Source organism: Taudactylus pleione, unplaced genomic scaffold, assembly GCF_031769625.1.
Source record: "Taudactylus pleione unplaced genomic scaffold, aTauple2 ptg000070l, whole genome shotgun sequence".
NCBI lineage: Eukaryota > Metazoa > Chordata > Amphibia > Anura > Myobatrachidae > Taudactylus > Taudactylus pleione.
Window position 1 is genome coordinate 16,596,841 of NW_028284472.1, and position 26,066 is coordinate 16,622,906.

Below are 26,066 nucleotides of genomic sequence, written 5' to 3' on the forward strand. Positions count from 1 at the left end.
TGTTTGCTTTTTCAATGTACTAGTGAACTTAAAGTGTGTGTGTTTGTGTGTGTGTGTGTGTGTGTGGCTGCTGAGAGACTGACACATTATCAGACGCCAATATAAAAACATTTATTGGCGACAGCCGCTTTTGCGCGACTTCTGGCGGTGTGTGGTACGATTGGAATGATTGAAGACAGAGGAAGGTCAAAGAAGCTCAAATCGGACGCATTTTGTTTTTCAAACTTGTTCATTTACACAAATCGCAATAAAAAGTCTCCAGAATGTCTCAATTAAAAAACAGTTTTAGAAAATATAAAGTGTTTGATTATGTTCCATCTGGATGGACTGCAGTCAGGCCGGTTCACGTTAACTGACATGCCTTCAGCATTGTTTAATGTTTGTTGTATGCACTTTTTCTGTTTAAGTTCCCCGTAGTAGTCAGCCTGACATAAGCTTAGGCTCTACCTCATAGGCTTCCACCGGAGCTCCCCAATGCACCCTGGGCATATGATAGTACAGGTCCACCATTTTAGCCTCATTTTCCCATCAAACAGGCACAGCGATATTCTTCCTTTTAAAGGAGCAATGAAGGTAAGAATTCTGATTTACATTTGCTACTGTACCATCAGATCTGCTGACGGTTAGAATTTAGTTATGTCTGCATTTATTACACGGTAGCAGATTCTCCTGTATATATTTCATGATGTTTGCATACATTGCCATAGTTCACACTCAACACACAGTATTGTTTGTAATATACATGAAGTGCATATTGTAATTCCATTCCATTGCTTGTTTGTGTATCAGTTGTACCCAGTCACTTCACAAATCATAATACTACAATAAAACACCATGCTCCAGATATTTACATCTAGTTTGGATTAATTGAAAAGTACGAGTGGTTACTCAATCTGTCAATTTATACTCAGGCCATAGGGAAGTTTATAGAGAGGACAAAACAATATAAATTTTCAGTTGTGAGCCTTGAACACGCATGGTGAACTTTAATCACAATAGTGTTTGCAGTTGGAATTTGAAAAAAATACTTTTTTATTTAGAAATACTATTTATCATTTCAGCACAAAGAAATGTAAAAATGCTTTCTGTAACATGAACTATGAATGCAAACAGTGAACTTCAGGTGGGGTGAAAGCCAATCGCCAGCAGCAAACGTGATCTGCAAGAGCGAGCTGCAAATTTCAAACTACATATTTGAATCGTGTTCATGAAATATGATCATGGCTGTCCAACTGATAAAATTCCAACAAAATTAGAAGCGGTGCAACATTTTGGTATTTGGAGCCCAGGGCATATTTGAAAAGGGTGGCGCGCGCGTAAAAAAAAATGGTCGTGGTCACTTAAAAATGGAGCGTGTCAACATGACACACCCCTTTATTTTCACGCTGAACATTCCAATCCATATGCACCTTAACCCCAGTAGTACCCCTTATACAGTACCCCCAGTATGCAGTTGTGGTCCCTCTTATGCAGGCCCATAGTAGTGCCCCTTATACAGTATCCCCAGTAGTGGTCCCCCTTATACAGCCCCCAATTAGTTCCCCTTACTCAGTACCCCCAGTAGTGCCCCCCCCAAATGCAGTGCCCCATGTAGTATTCCCCCTTATGCAGTGCCCCCAGTAGCAGTCCCCACAATGCAGTGCGCCCAGTAGCGGTATCCCCTTATGCAGTGCCCTTTATATAGTGCCCCCAGTAGTAGTCCCCCCCTATGCAGTGCCCTTTATATAGTGCCCCCAGCAGTAATCCCCCCCATGCAGTTTTCCCAGTAGTGGTCCCCCTTATGCAGGCACCCATTAGTGATCCCCCTTATCCAGTGCCCCCTGTAGTGGCCCTTCCTATTATTGCCCCCAGTAGTGGTCCCCCCAGTGCAGTGCCTCTAGTAGTAGGCCCCTTTTATAATGCTCCCAGTGGTAGCTCCCCCCAAGTAGTAGTCCCCAGTAGAGGTTCCCCCTCCCAATTAAGTGCCCCCAGTAGTAGCCCCCCCCCAGTAGAGGTCCTCCCAATAATGGTGCCCCCAGTAGTAGCCACCCCCCTCCCCCGTTGTGCCCCCAGTAGTGCAGACAGGTTTAAAAAATATATATATAAAAATATACTTACCTGAATCCACGCATCAGAGCACCCAGAAAAGGGGGACAGAGCTACTCTTGCACGATTTGGGGCTTTGACAATTCAACTCTAGGGGTTATACATATGCTTCTCGGCGGGTTTGAGGTTAAAATTTAAAGCGGCACTAACATTAAAAATAAAGTTTCTGCTTCATAAATACTTACTGACTTTCTGGCTGTCCCCTCCGGATAAGGACAGACGGGTCTGTGCTGCAAGGGGCATGACAGCAGCAGTGCGGGGGTATGGCAGCGCGAACTGCATCATCGGATACCCCGGACGGCCCACTTTCACTCATTAAGTGGACGGCTGCAAGGAGGGTAGGTGGCTGGGAGGAGGGTGGGTGGGATTTTGCGTGGGTGGTGGCCGGGCTGTGAGAGTTGCCCTCTTTTGCGGGTGGCCGGAAGCGCAACCAGATTTTAATGAGCCACCTAACCATTGCGGTAGAGTCAGCAAGTATGGTAAATATGACCCCAGGGATCAATAGGCTTAGTGAAACTGGTTGGGAGTGGCAAACCAGTAATTCTTCTTGTTGGGAGATTAAAGTTTCCCTTGGGGTTAAGTAGATTGAAATGATATTATTAGTAATTTAAATAAAATAAATCTACAAATAAATTTAAGAAACCACAATGTTCCACTGTCCCCTATAAACCAGAGTAACTTAGAAATTATTAAAGTACTATCTTTATGTAATGACAACTCTACTCTGAAGGTCTATAATACTATAATATTTCACTGTGAAAATTTAGATACAGTATTGTTACACTATTGTGTTCAGAGCCCACGTCTTACGTAAAAACGTCCAAAATAAAACAATGATTACAAGTATTATAGAGGAATGCTGATCTAGAAATTGGAGGTGTCTTACTTGATCCATTTCACCTCCACTAAACAAGGAACTTCTACAGAAAAACACAACAGAACTTTTTCATTGGATCCCAGTTTATTTGTAGAAAAAAGTTTTCATATGGCAAAGCATTTTAGATATTGCTAACTGGTTGACTTTTATATTATAGGGCACTTCTCTTATTTGCAAGACACTGAGGTGTTTATATACCTGCTCCTGTTTTCTTCAATTTCCGCTACCTCGTTATATTTTTTCAGTTATAAAAAGAAGCGTGAAACATTCATTACTGGAAGAAGTGCAAAGGATTCTTGCAGAAAGTTATTGGATTTTATTGTGAACTTGACAAGTTATACCTGTAATGCACAGGGTCCCCCTGGTGGATGACATATGGAATTACAGTTAAAGATTGTTTACTGTATTACGGAAAAGTAACCTTTGTGCAAATTTTTTTTTACATTTCTTTCTTATTTTATTTTATTTTATGTTGCTGATCTGCGAATAAGGCGGTTTAAATACCTTTAATTGCTAATTGTAGATATTCTGAATATAGAGATGAGCTGTTATTGCAAAAATGTTACAAATTGCGATGTGATTATGGGTATTTCAGATGTAAGCATTGAAAATGTCAAGTTAAAGTAGGTATTAGTCATACAGTAAATGTGAAACAAGTGCTGAGGATATTTGGAAAACTCATGCAGTTCTGGAAGCTTTTAGTTGCTGAATTATGAGCAGCAAATGCGAACTTGTTTAAACGTAGCTTTTCCATTGTCTTATAAAATAAGTCTGTGAAAATATTCTGCATTTCTTTTCATGTATTTCTATGTTTTATATAAATACCATAATGCTTATATAATCTATTATACAAAAGTGATGGGTAATAGATATAACATCACCTCGTTTGGACGTGTTTGTGCACGGCACGCACAGTGGGAGCTGGAGGCACACCCTGCAGGCTCCCACCAAAATGATATTACAGATGGGCTTCCGTAGAAAAGGATTGGGAACAGGGGGTAAGTATAACTGGATGGGGCGGGCGAGATGGGGAGGGGGTGCCTGAGGTGACCCTGCAGATGCTGAGTCAGTAACTTAAGGCCTCGTTCAGAGATGTACGCTGTTCCGACACAGACGTATGTGCTGTGTTGTTGGCGCACATGCCTATGCGTAACCATGTGCCTTCGAGGAACACAGTGTGATTGACAGAAGGCCACAATTTGGGGGAGGAAACTGGGGAGTGCAGGCACGTCGGTGCCGTTTTGGAGGCAGGTCACAGCAGGCATCTCAGTCCCGGCGCCCATGCATTTGGTGATGGGGGCGTGGCCATACTATCAGCATCATTAGGCCCCGCCCCTCACAGTAAAATGGGCGTGAACCTGCATATGTAAATAGGTGCCGGGCCAAATGATACGATTCTCATAGAATTGCATTATTAGGCTCCACCCCTTACTCGCAGACCGACGGTCCTGGGAAAATTCTCCCCATTCTGCCAACTTCACTAGGAAGTGGGCGGGATGCAGTAGAAGTGCCTACTCTTCCGCGGGCGCATGGGGGTTACCTGAAAAACCGTGAGCTTCCCACAGGTCCCAGGAGAGTAGGCAGGTATGGTATGGTATGGGCTGCGAATGGGAACTAAGTTGCGGTGCAGTTGGCAATGGCTCCGGTGGGTGTCTCAGTACTATTAGGGGAGGGTGCGATTTTACTTAATCACAGCTGCGATTGCAACACTCTCCATCTCTGAATCAGGCCCTTAATCTGTTATTGATAAAGGGAAATTGGAAAAATAATAATGATCTAAACAAAAGCTGCAGTTATTTATGTTCCGTGTTGCAGGGCTGATACTGTTGTGCAGCGCTTGGCACACACATTTCACTCTCGTTCTGCTCAGCAGACTTCCTAATCAAGTGAGGTTACTCTATAAAAAATTCTATCAAGGTGATAAGAAAGATTTTATTATCAAAATGGAATCACTATATCAAATTTAATATAAATTCCATTAAAATTGCTCATAGAATAGTCCATTTTTATTGTATTTTTTCCTCAGGAGTAAACAGAAATAAAATGTCTGTTATGTGCAAAGTAGACATTTTTTTAACAGTACATTCACATATGAATTACAGTTTAATAATGAGTTTTTGGAATAGTCAGTATTTATTTGTTTTAGCTTGCCCAGTGGCCTGCCATATTAAACCAGCAATGTATGTGTTTTCCACTATTTACACTGGATGTATTTTCACTAGGATAACAAACCGTATTTCTATTTCATGCAGTATGTACTAGAACAGGGATGGGGAACCTCAGGCCCGGGGGCCGTATAAGGCTTGCAGCATCATTTGGTCTGGCCCTCGGAGCTTTTTTCTGCTAGCCTCATCTGGCTAGCAGGGGGCCTAGAATGACAACCTGCAGCCAGAATCTATGCAGCAGTGCCGCCTGGAGCATCCTTAGGACGCTTCAGACAGTCACACCGCTGCCCTTACAGCTCCCCAGAACATTCTCAGGATGCTCCAGGTATTGCTGTAATCACCGGTGATTGTGGTCAGGCCCCTGTGTGACATCACACAGAGGGGGCGTGGCCTGCACCAGGCCCGCAAATAAATTTATATATATCAAAATGGCCCTCGGCAGAAAAAAAGGTTCCCCACCCCTGTACTAGAGGGACTCAACTGCCAGCCCGGTGGCTGCCTACTGACCAGTTTGTGTCTGCCGAGTTCCAATAAGATTTTCTCTACATATACTGTAACTCAGATGCATTTGTCCGATAATTATAAAGTAATACGCTTGCTAATAAGAACAATAATTTTATAGGGAACAAGTCTATACCTGGATTCCACTATCCATAATTCTGGATATACTATGAACTATTTTTCAGTATATTAAGATCTCTCCTTTTAGTGCTATTGTCACAGATCAGTTTTGCAATTTATGTCCATTTGTTGTTCATAATAAATAAAACAAATTGTTATATTTGGCACCTGTGCAAGTTTTATTAAGAAGGTTATATATACAACGTTATCCACAAGAAGTGTTGTGAGGCATCTGGTGGGATTGATGGATCTAAATGCTTGCTGGCGTGTCATTACTTTTTTGGGGCAGGACTATCTTCCAGGTCTAAGTGTTACCATTCCAGTAACACTCGGGGATTCGCAATGTCTACATCATCCCTGTCCACCACTGACTTACATTGAGGATGTAGGAATAGCAGAATGCAATTAGTTAGAACAGCCAACCTGGCATCTAAGAGGGGATGTTCTGGATTTCAGTGAGTGCTCTGCAGAGTCCAGGTCCATCAAGAGCTCTGGCGGGCCTGAAGCTCCCACTCTCTCAGCGCTTCCCCATTGACATTAATGGGAATGACCGTGGGTGACCCGGTCATTTTGCGTTAGGTACTGTACCATATACAGTGCTGTCTGTGTTGGCTCGGGTGTTCAGTTATTTATTTTCTGAAGACCCTGGACTACTTGATGGATCCAAGATGACCCAATCTAAGGGTTGGTATTTTTTTTTTTTGTTTTAAATAAAGAACTTCCCAATTCGGAGTCCGTGCCCTGACATTATTTTTATATTCTCTTCACAGTGGGACTACAGGTGCTTGCTGTTCCTGAATGTCCGGGCATGCTGGCACTTGTTGTTCCACAAGTGCTAGCATGCTGGAGCAAGCGGCTGGGACCAGTAGTCCCACTGTAAAAAACAATATTATTTACTATATTTTACACCATTAACCCCGCACCAAAAAACCTCCAGGGGCTGGTGAATCCTCGGTAGGGGAACTCCATTTTTTTGGGGGGGGGAGGAGGGTCCCGACTTTTCGAGAATTTGAAGCCCTGTGTTGACCAAAGGTGCATACACATGAGTCGATATCTGTGAATGATATGAATGATAACGATATCGTTCAATGATATATCGTTCATATCGTTCTGTGTGTATGCAATGAACGACCAACAATGCGCGCTCCTGCTGGATGATAACGATATCGTCCATCGTCCATGCATGCAGGCCAACCTGGACGATATCGTTCATTTTCCATATGGGAGAACGATCGTTGGTCGTTGATGATATCTTTGGTGTGTGGATGAACAATATCGTTCATCCAGCACACTGGGAATTTCAAGGGAGATCGTTCAGCAATATCGTCCGCTGAACAGATCGTCCTGTGTGTACCCGGCATAAGAAAGCTGCACAGGTCATAGTGACCTGTACAGTGCTTCTCCCAAGCTCGCCTGCCACAGGCAGGTGTATTGTTTGGGCGGGGTAGCCGTCATTTTTACATCAGGTTTTGGTCAGTTCTAAAACCAACCTTTCGTAAATCTCCATTTTGTATAGTTTTCTATGTAAAAAAAATTTATGTTGGTCCGATGTTCGATCTTGGTCGAAAGTCGTTTTTCTTTTTGGGTCAATTTTTTGTCCTACTTTACTTTAGCAAACTGTGAACAAAGAAGTGTGATCGCAATGTGAGGTGATTTGGAGACTATTTTATTTGTTTTTTCTTTCCATTACACTACTACACCTGTGTCACCACGTGTACTGAGCTGTCTATGGAACTTGGCATTACAATGGGCCTGATTCAGACCCACTCGCGAGCGGCTGTCCGCTCGCAAGTGGGTCGATGGTCTGCACTGAGCATGCGCACGACGGAGGGAGCTCCGTCGCGCGCATGCGCCAGACACGACGAGCGAAGGACTTTCCTTCGCTCGTTGTGTCCGATCACATGTTGATTGACAGCACGCCCCCTTTGGTGGGCGTGCCGGGGGCGTGCCTCCCTGACGGGGGCGTTCCCACGGGAACGCCTCCCGTCAGAAGCCGGCCCACTGACATCACTAGTGATGTCAGTGGGAGTGATTTTGGCTCTGATAGAGCCAAAATCACTCCGGAGTTTGCGGTTGAAAACCTCAACCGCAGGCTCCGGCTCGCAATTTCGATGGTCGCGATGGTCACGACCATTGCGGCCATCAAAATGCACGCTCGTATAGCCTGTGGGTGGTGACCCACAGCTATACGAGCGTCCAGGAGGACGCTCCATGAAAATGGAGCCCGGCCCTCATTCAGAGCGTGCGCTCTGCTCAGAGCGTACGGCTCTGAATGAGGGCCAATGTCCCTATTACACTTAAATCCCTCAAAGCCTGACTAACATGGAGAGAGGAATGAGCTACCGTTGCTACTGGAAGGTGGCTGTGACAAACACCGCTGTACCATGCCACAAAAAGTGTAAAAGAGGACTTCAAACACATAGTTGGTATCACTAGCTGATTACATGCTTGGTTACGATAATGGGATTAGCAAGGAACAGTAATAAATTCCCTAATTTCCTAAAATATTCCAGTATCTTACCTTTCTTTTTCCTTCCTAAGCCCATTGGTAATGTCTGTATAGGTGTGGACGTCTGGCTGCTCCGGTGAATTCCATCAATAACACAGCGCTTTCCAACGTGGTAAGTGAGCGGAAATCCACAGTTGGGATAAAAACTCCATTCAGCTCCTATATCTAGGCTGCTTCCTGGAAGATATAAATACATTGGAAATAGCTTTTGGGATATCTTACCATCATCCTTCAGCATACCTACCTACTGTACCCTCCTTGAAGGTGTGGGAGACTCACAATTTTTCTGGTAGTCCCCCGCACCCATGGAAGAGTGGATGGATCTCTCACATGCCGCCCAGTATTGCGTGTTTGTATGGAGGGTTGGGGCTAAAATTATGCATTTTGCATTATTTTAACCCCACCTCCTCCATATGGACCAGCAATCAATGGCATTTTGCTACAACGGAAGCTTGTCCTAAGGACATGAGAGCCCAGCTCTGACCCCAGAACGGTCAACTGCATCTTCTTTCCGCGCTTCTCCTGGAAAGGAGCACTTCAAAGTTGGCAAGTATGTCCTTCAGCAATGCACAAAATCCAGGATATTATCAAAGTTTGGAGATAAATAAAGTGGAGAGAAATAAAGTACCAACCAATCAGCTCCTAATTGTCATTTTTCAAACACAGCCTGTAATATGACAGGAGCTGATTTGTTGGTACTTTATCTCTTTCCTTTCTCTCTCTCCAAGGTTTGATACATCTTCCCAATGGTTTGGTATCCAACTGTAGTCTTTAGGCTACATCCATATGGACATCTGGCCTGGTGGCTATACCTACACGTCTACACTCTGAGGAAAGCATTTGTGTTGACATAGCCAGAGGAACTTTAAAGCAAAATTTGGGTTTGCTGTTTTGAGTCCTTCACATCTTGCCAGCTGAACCCAAATTCTGAGTCATCTGAATCAATTTAAATTGATTTAAGTTGATTTCAATTTGTTGAAATATTGCTGTCGGTAGTTAATGGTGTATGCAATATGTAAGAATTTGGGCCCCGACTCATCATTTTTAACATGCAAATCAGAGTGTCATTTTGATTAAGTATTTTTCAAAATGTTTCCTAACAGAGATTAGGATGTAGAGAAATCTAAAGAGAGGGTTTTTGTGCATCCCTGTGGTCCTTGCTATGATGAATGACACACAAATATTAGTCTGTGCACAATTCATTTAATATTTATTTTGTCATCCTATGGGGCATATTCAATTAGCCGCAGGGTTTACCCCGCGGCTAATTGTCACGCTGGATGGGAATCAATTAGCGGGGATTCCACGCGCGGGTGTCCCTGAGACCCCGCGCACGAGTCCCCGCTGTTTGATTTTACCTCGCACCTCATGTAGGTGCGAGGTAAAATCACCGTGAGGCCGCCGTATTTGGCCTCGCGCGAGAGGTTAATACACACTGATTCCGCAGTTCTCGCGGAATCAGTGTGTTCTCGCGCAGGAGTCCCGGTCTAATGACACGGGGAAATAGCTATTTAATTGAATAGCTAAACCCATCGTCGCGGGTCTTTTGCCTGTCAAATAGCCGCGGGTGAAACCGCGCGGCTAATTGAATATGCCCCTATGTGTGGCTTGAAATACAAACTCCAGACCCAGCTTTCATAACAGCAATCCAACCACGATTAATGTACATACTGGAATTTCTCCCCATACATGGGTAAAGTACAGTAGTATATAAAATATGTAGAGTAGACCTATACTATAAATGCTGGGGGGTGTATGATATGTGGAGAGACATATGAGGTTTGCGTCTGGAGATGCAGTGTGCAAACCATCTCTTATGGCTTTGTGATGTTCAGTATTATAAATCGTCACACATGAATGCTGGTGAGCGAAACACCGTTTTTATTAGGGATGTGCGGATCAGTTCCCCAGAAATCCGAATCCACCCAAGTTGCATGAATCCAGATGCATTTGAGTGCTGGTTCTAATCTCCTGAGGAATCTCTTACAGATCTGAGTCACAGTTCTTTTTGTTGATCAGATTTCGGATTTTAAATCTAAATTTCAGGTTTTGGATTGAAAAAATTCCATGTTTTTTTTTTTTTTAAAAACCAAAGCCAAAACATGAAGATGAATCCAGATCTAATACCAAAACCTAAAAATGGGGTTAAGCTAACATACTTAGGGCCTGATTCAGAGCCGCTCATAAGCGCCGCTCGCTCGCTCCGAGCGATGTTCGCACATCTGCGCATGCACATGGGTCGTAATGCGCATGCGCCAACCAGTCATTGCGGTCGGAAATCGTGCACTCGCAAAACAGCGAGGGCCTGCTAATTTGAGTGACAGAATGAGGCGTTTGTGGGTGGTAACAGGGGAAGGTGTTTGAAAACGGGGAGTGGAGATCCGAACGCAGGCGTGCCAAATGGTCAAAACGGGCGTTTAATGGGAGTGCATAATTAACAAAGCAGCGTCATCGACCACGTCACTTGGTTGTCTTTTAGCCTGAACTGCTCACAGTGATTGCGGGAAGTAAAACCTACCACAAGCACTGCGAGCAGTTGAGATGCCTTTCGATGTTCCCGATTAATCTAATAAATAGCGGAGATGACGTATGATGCGAAAGGCCAGGGGGCGTCTTTACAAAATAGCGAGCGCATGTTTCATTCGCTCGCTCAGACATAGAGGCGTCAACAGACCGCAAAGAGCGAGCGCTCAATTTAAATAGCCAGCCCCTTTTTCTGAACGACCGTTCGCAAATAGCGTCCAACTCTGAATCAGGCCCTTAGTCTTTATCTTTGTGAGGAGCATAACTGGGCAAATCCTTCCATTACAAGAAGAGTGGTGGTAATTGGGCTTTATTTGTTATTAGCTATTATCTGTTTGCATTTTAATTAGGATGAGCATAGACAGAAACTCACAAACCAATTAAAAAAAAAATTGATTGTCTAAAAACTTAAATTTAAGTTCAAATCAATTATTTAGTTGCCTAATTGTGTCTACTCCTGTCACAATTAGGCCACTAAATAATTGAATCATTTATTTGATATATTTAAAAGGTTTTAATGAAGAATCTACGCACAGGAGCGTAAAATACATTGGAGTGTGCTCCAAAATATTTGCATATGAAAATAATAGGAGCCTTTGGGTAAAACTAAATGCTGATAGCGTCTCTGTTTTTCTTGTGGAAAATGACCCTCATAGTCCTGATTGTGAATTCCCTTAAAATAATGGGCAGTTTAATTGTGCTCACTTGGAAATGTTCGTTGAAGTTTAATTCCACCCAGGAATTTAATGTCTTTGACATGGGGCAGAGGATCATTTGAGTATCGAGGAGACGGCAGCCATCGTACGCAAGGTTTCCAATCAAGGTCGCAGCTGTGGGGAAAAGTATATTTTCTTACATATATTACAGGGAATGTATCACAGGGATATTATTAATTGTAATATACAGAACTTAAAAGCTAGAAAATTATTATTATTATTATTATTATTATTATTATTATTATTAGTGTTAACATTTATTTATAGAATTACAGCATATTCCGTTGCACTTTACAATTGGAAAATTTTATTTTAACACATTTGCGCTCTTATATGTTTTTTGGTAATTTATTTTTTGTACATGTTGTTATTTATTGGTTCTTGAGCGCTGTGTCCCGAATATAGGAGCAGAGCAATGTATTGCTGTGCCCCATAACAAGATTTGGGTAAGGGCTCTGCAAAAACACTTCAGCCTCCTGGGCCCCTACTTTGCATGTGAAGGCCTAGTACAAGTGCTCCGTGGTGTAAGTTCATCACAGTCGCCTAGGGGCAAGTTAGAGATTGTGTTCCCCCAGACAGAAAAAACACTCTAAAATAGAATTTGTAAATGTGTTTCTATTGGGTCTATTTACTAAAGCAGATATCGGGGGATATCCTTAAATTTATAATGTCCCTTAAATGTATCTGGGGGGGACCATCTATGTATATATGTATATATATATATATATATATATATGCCTAGTTTCCAGTCAGTCAGCCCGCCCGCCTGCCAGCTCCGTGGCCCCTAGAGATGCCCTGCATGAAGGCCACCAGCACCCCCAGTCAGCCAGCCTGCCTGCCTGCCTCACCAGCCAGCCAGACCCGCGGCCACCAGCTACATCAGCACAGCCAACCAGTCTGCATGCCTGCCTCACCAGCCAGCCCCGCGGCCACCAGCTCAACAGCACCCCCAGCTGCCAGTCTGCCTGCTTGCCTCACCAGCCAGCCACGCGGCCACCAGCTCTACCAGCCAGCCCCGCGGCCAGCAGCAATTCCAGCCAGCCAGCCCTGCAGCCACCAGCACCCCCAGCCAGCCAGCCCCATGCCCACCATCACCACCAGCCCACCAGCCAGCCCTGTGGCCACCAGCCAGCCAGCCCCGCAGCCACCAGTACCCCCATCCAGCCCCATGGCCAAAAGCACTGTCAGCCTGCCTGCCAGCCCCACAGCCACCAGCACCACCAGCCTGCCTGCATGCTGCACTCTGCTGATGAGGGACAGGTAGGGGCAGAAAAATTTAAATTTATATTTTATGTGGCAGCCAGTGTTCTTTGGTTTTTTGGGGGAGCAATGTGGGGTTTTTTTTCTTTATGGGCCAGCAATGTCTTTTTTTTCTGTGGGGACCTATGTATGTGTTTTATTCCTGTAAGGGCCAATGTATGTGGGTTTTATTCCTGTGTGGGCCAATGTATGCGTTTTATTCCTGTGAGGGCCAATGTATGTGGGTTTTATTCCTGTGAGGGCCAATGTATGTGGGTTTTATTCCTGTGGGGCCAATGTACAGTATGTAGGTTTTATTCCTGTGGGGGCCAATGTATGTGGGTTTTATTCCTGTGAGGGCCAATGTTATTTTTTTCTGTGGGGGCCAATGTATGTGGGTTTTATTCCTGTGGGGGCCAATGTATGGGTGTTTTATTCCTGTGAGGGCCAATGTATGTGTGTTTTATTCCTGTGGGGGCCAATGTATGTGTGTTTTATTCCTGTGAGGGAAGGGTATGTGTGTTTTATTCCTGTGGGGGCCAATGTACAGTATGTGTGTTTTATTCCTGTGAGGGAAGGGTATGTGTGTTTTATTCCTGTGGGGGCCAATGTACAGTATGTGTGTTTTATTCCTGTGGGGGCCAATATATGTGGGTTTTATTCCTAAGGGGGCCAATGTATGTGTGTTTTATTTCTCTGGGGCCAATGTAGTGTGTTTTATTTCTCTGGCGCCAATGTATGTGTTTTATTCTGTGGAGGCCAATGTATGTGGGTTTTATTCTGTGGAGGCCAGTGTATGTGTGTTTTATTCTGTGGAGACCAGTGTATGTGGTTTTATTCTGTGGGAGCCAATATGTATGTTTTTTCATAGGTCGTATCATCAGATGGTGCGACTTGCTAATTTTAAGATCTTGCGTAGTGTGCCTCGAGTTAAAAAAGGTTGAAAATCACTGCTGTAATGGACACTGAGTAGATTTTTCTTAAAGGTTGTCATGTGTTTAATTCACCTTCTTGCTGATTTTAAAATATCTGATAAAGTTAATGTTTTATTTCTTATAAAACTTTGGGTACATCTGACATAAAAGCAGAAGTGTGTCTAAATCTAGGTCCTTTTGTCTCTACACATCTTTGATTCTTTCCCTTCCAAAGCTACGACATTGTGTTTGTAAACTGTACCAATGGATTATATAGCTGGAGCTAGCAGCCCTTCTCCTCCTCAAGCTTCACAGACAGTCAGTTCTCCCTATTGCATGGTGGTTGCAGTGATACCTTTCCAAAAATTACACCTGAGGTATTGTACTCACCTGGAGCTGGACAAGCAGAAGGTAAGGTCAGGTGTATGTGTAGATGGACAACCATGATCGTATGATACATTGGTGCAAATATTTTAGGAAACGAGTAGCTACTTACTTAGGATAGGTGGGCACGTTGTAGTGAATAAGTGGAAAGTAAACTCGTTTACAATGCTCTACTTCACAATCTGAGGACAATTCATGTTGGTTGTAATTCCCACCACGATGAAGTAACTTATTGCAATCTTCTACATTATCTGCAAAACAATTAGAATACAATTCTATTGCTGGTACAAATGGTGACATCTTTTATGAATGTACTTTGTTTCGTATAAGTAAAAGTGCACTCGCCACCACAATCTGTCCAAATCAGTTGAACAGGTGAATCACTCTTGGTTATTGTTGTTAACATAAAAATACTCAGGCAAAATTTTAGATGGTGCCCCTTAGAGCTGATAGGAGAGGTCTTGTGATCTGCTGGCGGATCCTCTGTCCATCTCTCCAGTAGCACTGACATGGTGGGGAGATGCACAAAGGAGCCGCCAACTTGACGTCACCTCTCCAAAAAGCAGCACTATTGTGACAATGCTGCAAAAAGCACCGACTGTAGCAATGATACTGAGAGGTCAATACTGCAGGTGACCTCTCCTATAAATGTGTGCTGGGCAACATGGTCTGAAGTGCTTGCTGAGCGCCGTCCAGGAGCAATTGTGCCCTAGGCACTCGCCTATATGACCTTTGCTCAGGGCTGGCTCTGCTTACTGGCTACCTGCAGACATGGCCCCTCCCACTTATAACGCCTGCATATGGACATTCTGTGTGCTCTGGCTAAAGGTCTTCTAATTCCGGCCACTATATCTCCCAGTGATTTAGGCGGGATTGTGAGTCAGATGGATCTCTGTACACAAATGGTATTTGTCCATGCTCCTTGTTATGATAGAGGTGGTCAATTAGGCACATTCACAAAAAAATGGAAGGAGCTCAGACACTGAGCGCAGTAATGGTAGCTCCTTTCTGGCTAAGTGTGTCTCTGGAGGGTCCTCAGTTTGCTGGTGGTCTCAGGGGGCTCGGGGTTCACGGGCTTTCCCGCCGGCCCCGGACACTGGATGCCACCATGTTGATCCTGGTCAGCTGACCACTAAGTCTCCAATGGGTATCCAGGTCGGCAGCCACTTGATGGCATCAGCCAATCCTGCTGAGGCACAGAGTATAAAGCCTCACTTCTCACAGCATTCAGTGCTTGAACTTTGTCGCTGACACATGCTCTGTTTCTAGCTCCCATGCTAGTTGCGCTAGTCACTCTAAAAAATCCGGCTCCATTGTATTCTCCAAGTCCGGTTCCACTCCAACTCCAGTGTATTCTCCAAGTCTGGTTCCACTCCAAATCCAGTGTATTCATGAAGTCTGGTTCCACTCCAACACCAGTGTATTCTCCAAGTCTGGCTCCACTCGAATTCCAATGTATTCTCCAAGTGTGGTTCCACTCCAATTCCAGTGTATTCTTGAAGTCTGGTTCCACTCCAATGCCAGTGTCTTCTGCAAGTCTGGTTCCACTTCAACACCAGTATATTCTCCAAGTCTGGTTTAACTACAGCATCAGTGCATTCTCCAAGTCCAGTCTTACTGCAGCATAAGTGCACTCTCCAAGTCTGGTCTCATTTCATTACCAGTGTATTCTCCAATTCCGGATGCACTCCGGTCGCAATCCAGCCCAGTGCCTACCATAAGTGCTGCTCTTAGTCCTTGCTATCTGATAACACCCACGTGTATAGTCCTGTTGCTTATTCCATCTATGAGGAGGACTTATATACGACCATCTCTCCTGTACCATCAGTGAGCAAGTACCTGAGCCTCTACTGAGCAGTCCTGAGTGGTAATGTTCTTGTGAAAAGTGGGCTTGTCAGCAATATTTGTGAGTCACAATCTGTAGGAACCAGGGACATGCAGTCAGGGGAGGCAGAGCCTCCCCTGTCATTAATGATTAAAATAATACAAAGAAGATACTTATGACACATATTCTGTGTCATAAGTACCTGCTTTATATTATTCTAATAATTTTTACAATGGAAATAGAGTCAAATTTGTTTGGGAGGCATCGGGAGCTGAGAATAGCAAAGGAGATGAAGCAGGGGGCGGGGCCAAGCTGCCGGCAGTAAAGCCCATTGAGAAAAGCAGAGGCGTCACCGGGTCTAGTGAGAACAGGTTAACGCACTCTGGATACCCCCGCTCGCCAGAGGCAGCTTGGCTGAAAAGGGGGCGTGACATAAATAAAGGGGGCGTAGCCTCACGGGGGATGCCGATAACATCACATGATGCCACTGGAGAAAAGCAGGAGACCTATACAAGTGCCTCATTGACAGGGACATGCTTTCAGGCCACGTCAAAGCACACCCCAGTCAGTGAGGCAGATGTGATTGGGCATCAGATCCAGCTCTGACAGTGACTGTATCCGGCTGTCACTGTCAGTTCTGTACTCTGTGACTGGGAGAGTGTCAGTGTCAGTCTGCAGGGCCCAGGCAGGCATCTTGTGAGTGATTAATACACTCAATACATTCACTATCACTACTCACTAAGTGGCTATTTTATTGTCCAGGTCTTTCGTTAACTTAATATCGCCGCACCCGCTATTAGGTAAACTGAAGCCCTGGACAGGATATTTATATATGTTTTAGTGTTAGGTCTTAACTGGAATAAATGAGATTATTTACATGAGTATAACCACCTATTGCAAAACTCAATAAATCCTGAGTTGTTCAGATACAGGTAAATGTATTTCTAGTTATTGTGCTGTTGGCTTTAAGTATTCCTGTGCTGTACATTCTGTTTAGATATGTATCATGCAACCTGCCAATTGAATGGTGAATATAAGGTACCTCTTTCGAGTCCATATACTATATGTGTGTATAAATCTGACTCTGATACTGGCCAGGGCCTCACCAGCCACTGACCTCACCGCACGCCACTGGCAGGAACCTGAAAAAAACTTACCACCATTGTGGTTGTGTTTGGCTCAAAGGGCTTATTGTATTAATTATTTATTTTGTGAGTGTACCCAGCTTTGATGTACTGTAGGCAGGGATAATATGGTCTCTAGCGAGGGATGGATTGGGGCTTTAACCAGGCCCCAACATTCTTTCCTTGTGCGTGCCTTAGGGACAGTAGCGTGGTCACACATTACGGGGCATTTAGTGAGTCATAGGGTGTGGACTCATGTCATGCCCCATCTAAACATGCTGACTGAGCAGAGCGCCTGGAGGTTTAGTATCTCGGTAAGGCCTCTTATACTGTATGAGTAAAATCTGATATGAGGAGGGCAATGGAGGTCACTGGAAAGTCACAGTAAGGTAGTGGAGGTTACTACAGCAGAGTAGTAATATTTTTAGGTTCCTGTCAAATTGATGCAAGAAAATTGTATTGAGGCCTGCACCTCTCCATATAAACAGCCTGTAATCTTATAAGATGTCTGTAAGCAACTTTTGTTTATTTTATCGGAATTTTGCTCATGCCGAGATTTTTGTAACCTTGTATTTCCTGCTGACATTGTACCATGAATTTCTACCTTTGCCTAGGAAATATTGTAAATACAAACATTTACAGTACAGTCAAACCGTAGCAAATTCTTTATATTCCTCATTGTAGGTAACTAGTACGATTTGGTCAAAATGATCATCTTCAGTTACAGAGTGTTCAAGATACTGTTTTTTGCATAAATTTAAATATGCAGAGTCAGCTCTAATAAAACTTAGAAATTGCTGAATTGCAAAAATACTGCCAGGCAAAGCAAATGTATTATCAATCTACAAGAAAAAAGTTCTTTTGGCCTATGCAAAAAAAAAAAAAATGCATTAGATGTAGGTCTGCTGGCCTATTTTATTTGGAAATATCATCAGTCACAAAGATCTTTGTCTGGGGATAAGAGCTAATTGGACGGGGTGAATGTAGTACAGTTACAGTATATCTGAATCCAGACAGAGACCAGACAACGGGATAATAAATGGAGTTAAAAAGTGAAACATGCACTAGATGGATACTATTAGAAGTGCAATAATGAGACCTCTGTACAGCTATAACACACTACACAGCAGACTGAGGGCCTGATTCAATACAGATCGCTATACTGCGTATGCACGCACTGCATCTGCAATAGCAAGCTAATTCACTGTGATCGCAATGCAAACTCAGCAATACACAAGGACGCCCACTTTACCTTACACACATCCGTAATGTTTATTAGAATAGCGAAACCATCGGTACAATCGAGTACCATCGCAGCCACATGCACACTTGCACAAGCCCTGACCTTACTCAGAAATTGCTAACAACCACGCACGCTATGAGATCACACACTGCGTATGGGATCGCAGTGGATAATTTGTGCACGCCCCTGCAATGGCGTGCGAACGCACTTGCAGGCCTGTGTTCGGCCGGCCACCCACCCATCACCACCCACAAACGGTGCTTCTTGTCAATCACTATGCGAGGGGTCTGTGTAGTCATTGCGATCACAATCCCGATCGCAATAGCTAGTTCGCGCACTTGCTGTTACGCACGCAATCTTGTCTCAATGGCGGTTGTCGCTGATTTTAATCCGCAGCCTCTGAGTAGGATAAAAGTAGGGAAAAAAATTTATTTTAAGGTAAATATGTCGGGACTGAGTGCAGAACCTCTTGTACACCCTTCCCAATGACTATTTGTGCACTTGGAGGAATTTAAATAGCATAATTTGGCCGATAATGACATCATTTTTCAGGCGATTTTCAGTAAAAAGCTCAAAAAAGGCATTAATTATGGTAACGTATTTTGGTTGCTGTATTGATGGGGAAGTGCTTTTTGAACTTGCATTGTTTTTTTCCTCAATATTTTTACAACCTTCATAAAAAACATTTTAAATAATATTACAGACATTTTTCTGTGCCCCAAAATATTCTAAAGCTATAATCTGGTTGAAAAACATTTTTTCTCTAATAGTTTTCCACCGTTAATGAAAAGGGTAAGAATCAGCCATTTGACACCTTTAAGAACCTCAGATACTTTGCTTATGGCTGCTAATAGCCTTCTATATTTTAATCATATTTGCCACGTTTATGGGTTCAGGGTGCTTACCACACTTCTTCAACGCACTTCGCACTATAGAATTGCCGTTGCAATAAGTATTTTATAATTGAATATCATGGCCCCTTGGTGGATTTAGATTCGGGGGACAGTTATTAAATTCCTCATTTATTAATAATAAATGAAAATGACAAATAAAGCACCAACCATCAGCTGTGTTAGAAATATGACAGTTAGCAGCTGATCGGTTGCGATGAGCAACTTCTCCACTTTAGCTTTCGCCAAGATTTGATAAATCTCCCCCTCGGTGTATTTGTTGTAATACGAAAACTCAACGAAAGTGAAGAGTGAGGTTACGTGTGGACTGTAAGGGTCGATTTATGTAGATCGGGAAGCCATGAAGGTAATGTGGGCGACTCTGGAATATGATAAGCTTGTCTGAAGAGGTGAGTTTTCAGGGAACACCTGAAGGTTTGGAGACTAACGGAAAGTCTTATTGTGCATAGGAGGACATGCCGCAAAGTGGGTGCAGCCGGAAAAAAGTCCTGCAACTGTGAATGGGAGCAAGTAATGCGTGTGAATTAGAGACGCAGATCTTGTGCAGAGTGGAGATGTCGGGTTAGGAGGTATTTTGAGAAAAGTGGAGAGATGTATGTTTGTGTGGTTTGGTTAATAACCTTATGTGTAAGTAAAAGTATTTTATATTGAAAATGGCCACAGCGGCCATTTTCCAGTCGTTTTTGCAGCGCTGGACTCCTGTGCCGATGTGGGACTCCAGAGAGGTAAGTATTACTGTGGGTGCAGGGTGTGCGGGACACCCCTGGACCATACTTGCCTACTTTTGAAAAAGCTTTTCAGGGAGACTGTGAAAGCAACACCTATGAGCATGGCGTTAAAGTGGGTGTGTACTGCTACATCTGAGGGGCGTATCATACATGTGATTGGCGTGTACTGCTACATCTGAGGGGCGTGTCATACATGTGATGGGCGTGTACTGCTACATCTGAGGGGCGTGTCATATATCTGATGGGCGTGTACTGCTACATCTGAGGGGCGTGTCATACATGTGATGGGCGTGTACTGCTACATCTGAGGGGCGTGTCATACATGTGATGGGCGTGTACTGCTACATCTGAGGGGCGTGTCATATATGTGATGGGCGTGTACTGCTACATCTGAGGGGCATGTCATACATGTGATGGGCGTGTACTGCTACATCTGAGGGGCGTGTCATACATGTGACGGGCGTGTACTGCTACATCTGAGGGGCGTGTCTTAACACTGACTTACATCCAAATGTAAACGAGCCCCAAAGCAGTTAGTAAGATCTATTTGCTGATGAAAAAACACACTAATACTTTTCATAAAATGCATGTAGCCATAGGGATCATTGTGCCTTATACCCAATGCAGGGAAATTATACTAATGATCCCATTTGAATGTATATATCTCTGTTCTTTAATATATATAACAGCTTCACAATGGGTGTAAGATGGAATCAGGGAGATTGCTAGGCTCTTCAGGGAGACAGGGAGATTGCTGCTATTTCAGGGAGTCTCCCTGACAATGAGGGAGAGTTGACAAGTATGCCCTGGACCCAGGGGCCCGTGTGCCCCCCACACCATGCACCCATTATATATACGCCCATGCTAGACTAGAATAGTACAGAAATACCAGTACAGCCAATAACCACAGCAGCTGAAATACATACAATTGAATTGATATGGATTCGGTGTACCAGCATTAGTAATGTATAAGTAGTCCCCTGGTAAGGAACCTTGTTTTTCCCCACTGGCCTCTGGCTAACGCATTAATTGATCACTTTGTGAAAACTGCTTTGTACTTTTGTATTTAGTAATCACTTGCACATACTTATAGAGGAATTTGGGCCTCATTCAGACCCGCTCGCAAGCGCTATGCGCTCACAAGCAGGTCGATGGTGGGGCACTGTGCACGTGTGCCGTGCGCAATGCGCATGCACGATCCCCGGAGTGAGTGAGAAATTTGCTCGCTCCCGGGCTCGCTACAAACGGGGCGGCTGTCGATGTTGATCGACAGCTCGCCCCATTTTTGTAGGCGGGTCGGGTGGGGTGATCACTGTCTCAGTCCATGGATGGGATGCATCCCGTCTCCCTTCACATGCATGCCGGCATTAGTTACATGAAGAAAATCGCAAAGGACAGCTCCCTCGGTAAGAGCTGTGCTTTGCAAATGAGGGACTTCTGTGTCTATGACCCCGAAGTCCCTCTGGCGTCCTTCTGCGCATTCGCAGAAGAACGCGCGCACTGCGAGGGGTGCTAGGAGGGATCCGTTTGGATCCCTCTCACAGCACTCTCTGAAAAGAAGTCCATAGGCTTCTATAGGGTAACGCCATCTTTAGATGCATCCAAGTCGACTGTGGGCCTGATTCAGACCCGGACGCTATCCGCAGTGCGCTCGCTATTGCCGATGGTTGCTAATCTGCTGTGCGCAAGCTACACAGTGCGTTCGCAGATCCCTCGCTCGCACATCAAAGCCAGCCCAGCAGAATGAGTGACAGGAGAGGCCGTTTGTGGGTGGTAACAGGGGCAGTCCAGTAAAAACGGGGGAGTGGAGATGCGAACGCAGGCATGCCTGAGTGTTTCAACGCCGTTTTAGAGGCATGCATAATTAACAGGCAGCGTCATAGTACACGTCACCAGACATTTTTTTACTCTGTTTTCCTCGCAATGCTTGCGGTAGAAAAAAGCTACCACAAGCACTGTGTTCACATCCGGTAGTGATCGATGTACCAATGTTTTCACAAACTTCCAGGCGATGACGTGGGGCAGTGGGTGTCTCTGCATTTGCTAAGTGGAGTCTGCATACACAAAGCGAACACTCTTACAGGTAAGATGGGCGTGGTTATGCCTTGGCGAGTGATCGCTCCCCGCCGCGTCACTTTCAAATATTTACATACGCATTGAGCGAGTCGCTCATAGCGACCGGGTCTGAATCAGGCCCTGTGTTTGCAGTCAGATTTGGACGATATCATTAATTTTAAATACTGCCAGAAATCGTTCATCATTCATGAAATCGTTGGTCAAATCGTTCATCGTTGATCTAGCAAGTCTGACCGTGTGTATGCACCCTAAAGCTGGTTACACACGTAAAGATTTTCTGTCCAACCATCCAATTAGTTGATTGGTTGAAATGAAAATGTGGTAAAGTATGGGAGTAACTGATGATCAGCAATTTGCTCCCAAATGCCAGAAAATGGACAAAAACTGTTGTTTGAACAAATTGTTTCGATCAAACATTTAACAAACTTGTCTGACGACCATTTTCATCTGTTTTCTGGAATTTAGGAGCAAATTGCTGATCATCAGTTACTCCCATACATTACCAGATTTTCATTCCAACCAATCAACTAGTTGGATGGTTGGACAGAAAATCTTTACGTTTATATCCAGCTTAACAGCTAAATCTCAATTGCCTGGCTTCTTTTATTGTACTATAATTGGTGCAAATGTGCAATATGCATGCTTTATGAATTTACCAATCATGCACTTCCAAAAATAAACCGCTATAATAATAATAATAATAATAATAATAATAATAATAATAATAATATATTTCCACCTTTGTGCTGTAATTCTTAATCTTGGAACAAGATAAAATTATTTTTAAAGTCAATTGAAAACAGATAAAGCCTTTTCTTGGCTACATTGTGATTGTCTACATATCCACTATCAACATTACGACCATATCAACATTCTGGTGTCAACCTTCTGTATGTCAACATAATGACTACATACCATCAAAAGCTATAGGATAGATATAGTTATTATATCCAGGGTGGGGTTTACTGATATCATTTTATGGGCAATTGCAGATGACTCCTTGATCATTTAGTTATGGAAGTTTATTCTTGACATCCTCCATGATTAAATACTACTTAAATTTAAAAAAAATGTAAAAAAAACCCATCCTGGATTTGCATTTAAAATCGTTGCCCTTTTGAATACCGCAGGCAGAACCACCGAAAAATGTTAAGGTCACCAGAAATTAAAGTTGTGCGGTTCGGCTCTCCAGGAATCTGAATCCACCAGAATTTCGTGAATCCGGGTAAACCCAAGTCGCAGTTCTAATCTCCTGAGGAGATCCGGGGTAAATCGATTCTGATCTTTGTGCGGTTCGGAATTTGGATTTTAAATCTTAATTTCGGGTTTTTGGATTGCATAAATTATATGATTTGAGCTGTTTTTAAAACTTTTTATCTATTTTTTATTTAAAAAATCAAAATCCAGATCCAAAACCAAAACTCTTGAGGGTGGTTTGCAAAACCAAATCCAGATCCAAAACCTTGAAGGAGATACAGATCCAAAACTAAAACCAAAACACGGGGGTCGGCGCACATCCCTACCAGAAATGCCGATTGCTCCTTCAGCATCCGATGTGCCTCCCTGGTTTCAATTGGTAAGCCCGTGCCAGAGAGCTCCCACAAAAGTTACCAACAGCAATACCCTGCAAAAGCCATCGCCCTCTGAGGTGGCCTTTAATATCTTACAAGTTGTAACATGGAAGCAATAGGACTGAACCAATAAAGGAGAAACTGGGCACAACCTAACTGATAGAGGAAATGATGTCGGTGAAACATGCATTATACTGTATCACAGCAATATCAGGAATAGGGTGAAAGTTCCATGTCACTCATCACTACTAGAACAGGAACCGGGATGCAGAGACATTTATTGGGCCCTGCATGCTATGGGGGGTGGGTATGGCCACCGTAGAGGGGGAGCAAATACTCCCCCATGTTGCTTATATATTTATGATGCGCGCCAATGCGTTATGGCTGGGAATCGTGCTGATGCCTCACCTGCGCTACTGGGCAGAGGCCTCGGCCTCCCTCTTGGCACCCTAGAGTATAAACACAGATTATAGATAGCCAACCAGCAGATCTTACACTGTTGTGGAACTATAGGTCCCAGCATGCTGGAATTTGTAGTTCCACTACAGCTAACGAGTGACAAGTTGTCCAAGATGCATTGTATAAATGTGAGGCAATCTGTAGGCGTGCTGGAACACAGAGCGTTAATGAGCTACCTGAGAACTTGTTGACATTTATCCAGTTTCCTGTATTTCGTTATAGAAAGTGGATGAGTTACCTTTATGAGATAAGTGTTCTTGTAGCTCTGCCATGGGCTCTACGAATGACATATTCTCCGCAGCTTATGTACAGTAGATCATACTGTATGCTAACTCTTCCCCATACTGCAACGCACAGTCCTGGCATAGTCAGCTGCATGTTGTGGTAAACAGAACAAACCATTCATTCCTGACAACAGTTCCTGTAGTGAGAACAATAGTATCGCCTGGGAAACAGGCAAGACAAACCCCGGGAGCCACTGTATAACGTCAGTCTTCTGCTGTGTCACTCAGGTTACTGTGTAATGACAGCTGACAAATATTGTAACGGTGAAAGGCAATGACATATTTTATTGCTAATGCAGATATTTGTATAAACTGGCAGTGTTGCAGCATTTCCTGTGCCAATACTTACAGTATCTATGTATTTTTTCAGTGTTCTGAAATAACATTATGTTTAAAATAAAAAAGTTAAATAAAATGCAAACTGTACAATGTACAATGCTGTTACTGATACAATTGTTTGCATTTATATCAAATTCTAATTTTCTCTTAAAAACAAAAATACACAAAAATAAATGCCAACCCCATAAAAATAAACTAGTGATACTGCAGCTGCATCTTGGAGGCTTCTCAGCTGATGCCGTGGGTCTTGTAGCTGTCATGTGTCATGAAATATTGCTATTTACACTGTGATATTGCAAATAATATCTGGTGTGTGCCCCTTTATTGTAGCATTTCCTATTAACAATAATAATAATTTTCCCGACAAAATCAATAATCAATCAAGAAAAAAGGTAGAAAAAAGAAGTGTCTTGTGGTCAATGCCAATTAAATCATTCTGAGGCTGGTGCAGAGTGGGCAGCAAAATGGGCATAATTTATAGTGACAAAAATTATATGCAAAACAATGTTTTTCCAGTGCACCCATATGCTAAGTTAAGCCATCACTTGACCCCGCCCCCTCTATTTAAATATGCACTATTCGCGTCAATTTACAATTAGGGGGCTGAGCTTCATGACACTAAATGTCAGGCACCGCCCCCATCGACACCCACCTGCTTCTCCCGGGGAGGAAAAATGAAAAGTAGGCAAGTACTGTATGCTGCACACATCTCAAGGAGTGCTCAGGGGCATTTGTGCCCGGTTTACATTTGTTTTACTAACAAAATGTGTATTCTCTATTAGGCATGAATAAAACTTAAAAATGTCTCACTGCAGATACAACGCTCCAGATCATGTATGAAAATTTGTGCACATAAAAGCATAATATTTGCACAAGCAGCAAAAACGCACCTCTCAGTATTGCTGCATCAGTGCTGCATTTGCATAAAGGAAATCACAAATAATTCACTAGTGCTGGTGACGGTCGTGGTCATCATCCAGTATATCATCCAGATCCGGGCCTGGATCTCTCTGGGAGCGTAGTGGAGGAAATGCCACACTCCATAATATGCCATGGCCGCTCCCCCTGGGCAATGCAGCATGTGTACTGAAACCATGTCTGGCCCATGTCCTCTCCCCAGTACATGGGCCCTATAGTCTTGTAGGCCATGTTGGACTAGGTTCCCCAGGAGAGAGTCATGGCAGTTACACTTTTCGTAGCTCTCTCATGTTCTGACCCATTAGAGTGAAGCCATTTTGCTGGAAATATGTCAAACCTTCTAAAAAAAAGTGAGCAAGTGGAGAAGTTAGCCATATCAGCCAATCAGCTTCTAGCTGTCATTTATCAAGTACATAATATAAAATGATAGGTAGAAGCTGATTGGCTGCTATGGGTAACTTCTCTGATCCACTTCTTCTTTAGAATATTTGATACATGTCCCCCTCAGAGTCTGTATTGGTTTGTTGCCTTCTAGCCTATCATTATTGCTGTAAG

At 43.6% G+C, this 26,066-nt stretch overlaps 1 protein-coding gene across 1 annotated transcript in view; it reads right to left on the reverse strand.

The window, feature by feature from the left end:
* The window catches only part of SPATS1 (spermatogenesis associated serine rich 1), a 39,308-nt gene extending 14,988 nt beyond the window's left edge, over positions 1–24,320 (reverse strand). The window contains exons 1-4 of the mRNA XM_088467369.1: positions 24,209–24,320; positions 14,146–14,284; positions 11,486–11,610; positions 8,270–8,434 (exon numbers count right to left, since the gene is read on the reverse strand). Coding sequence (XP_088323495.1) covers positions 8,270–8,434; positions 11,486–11,610; positions 14,146–14,284; positions 24,209–24,260 — 481 coding nt within the window. The 5' untranslated portion in view covers positions 24,261–24,320. The remainder of the gene's footprint in view (positions 1–8,269; positions 8,435–11,485; positions 11,611–14,145; positions 14,285–24,208) is intronic.
* Between the last annotated feature and the right edge of the window lie 1,746 nt (positions 24,321–26,066).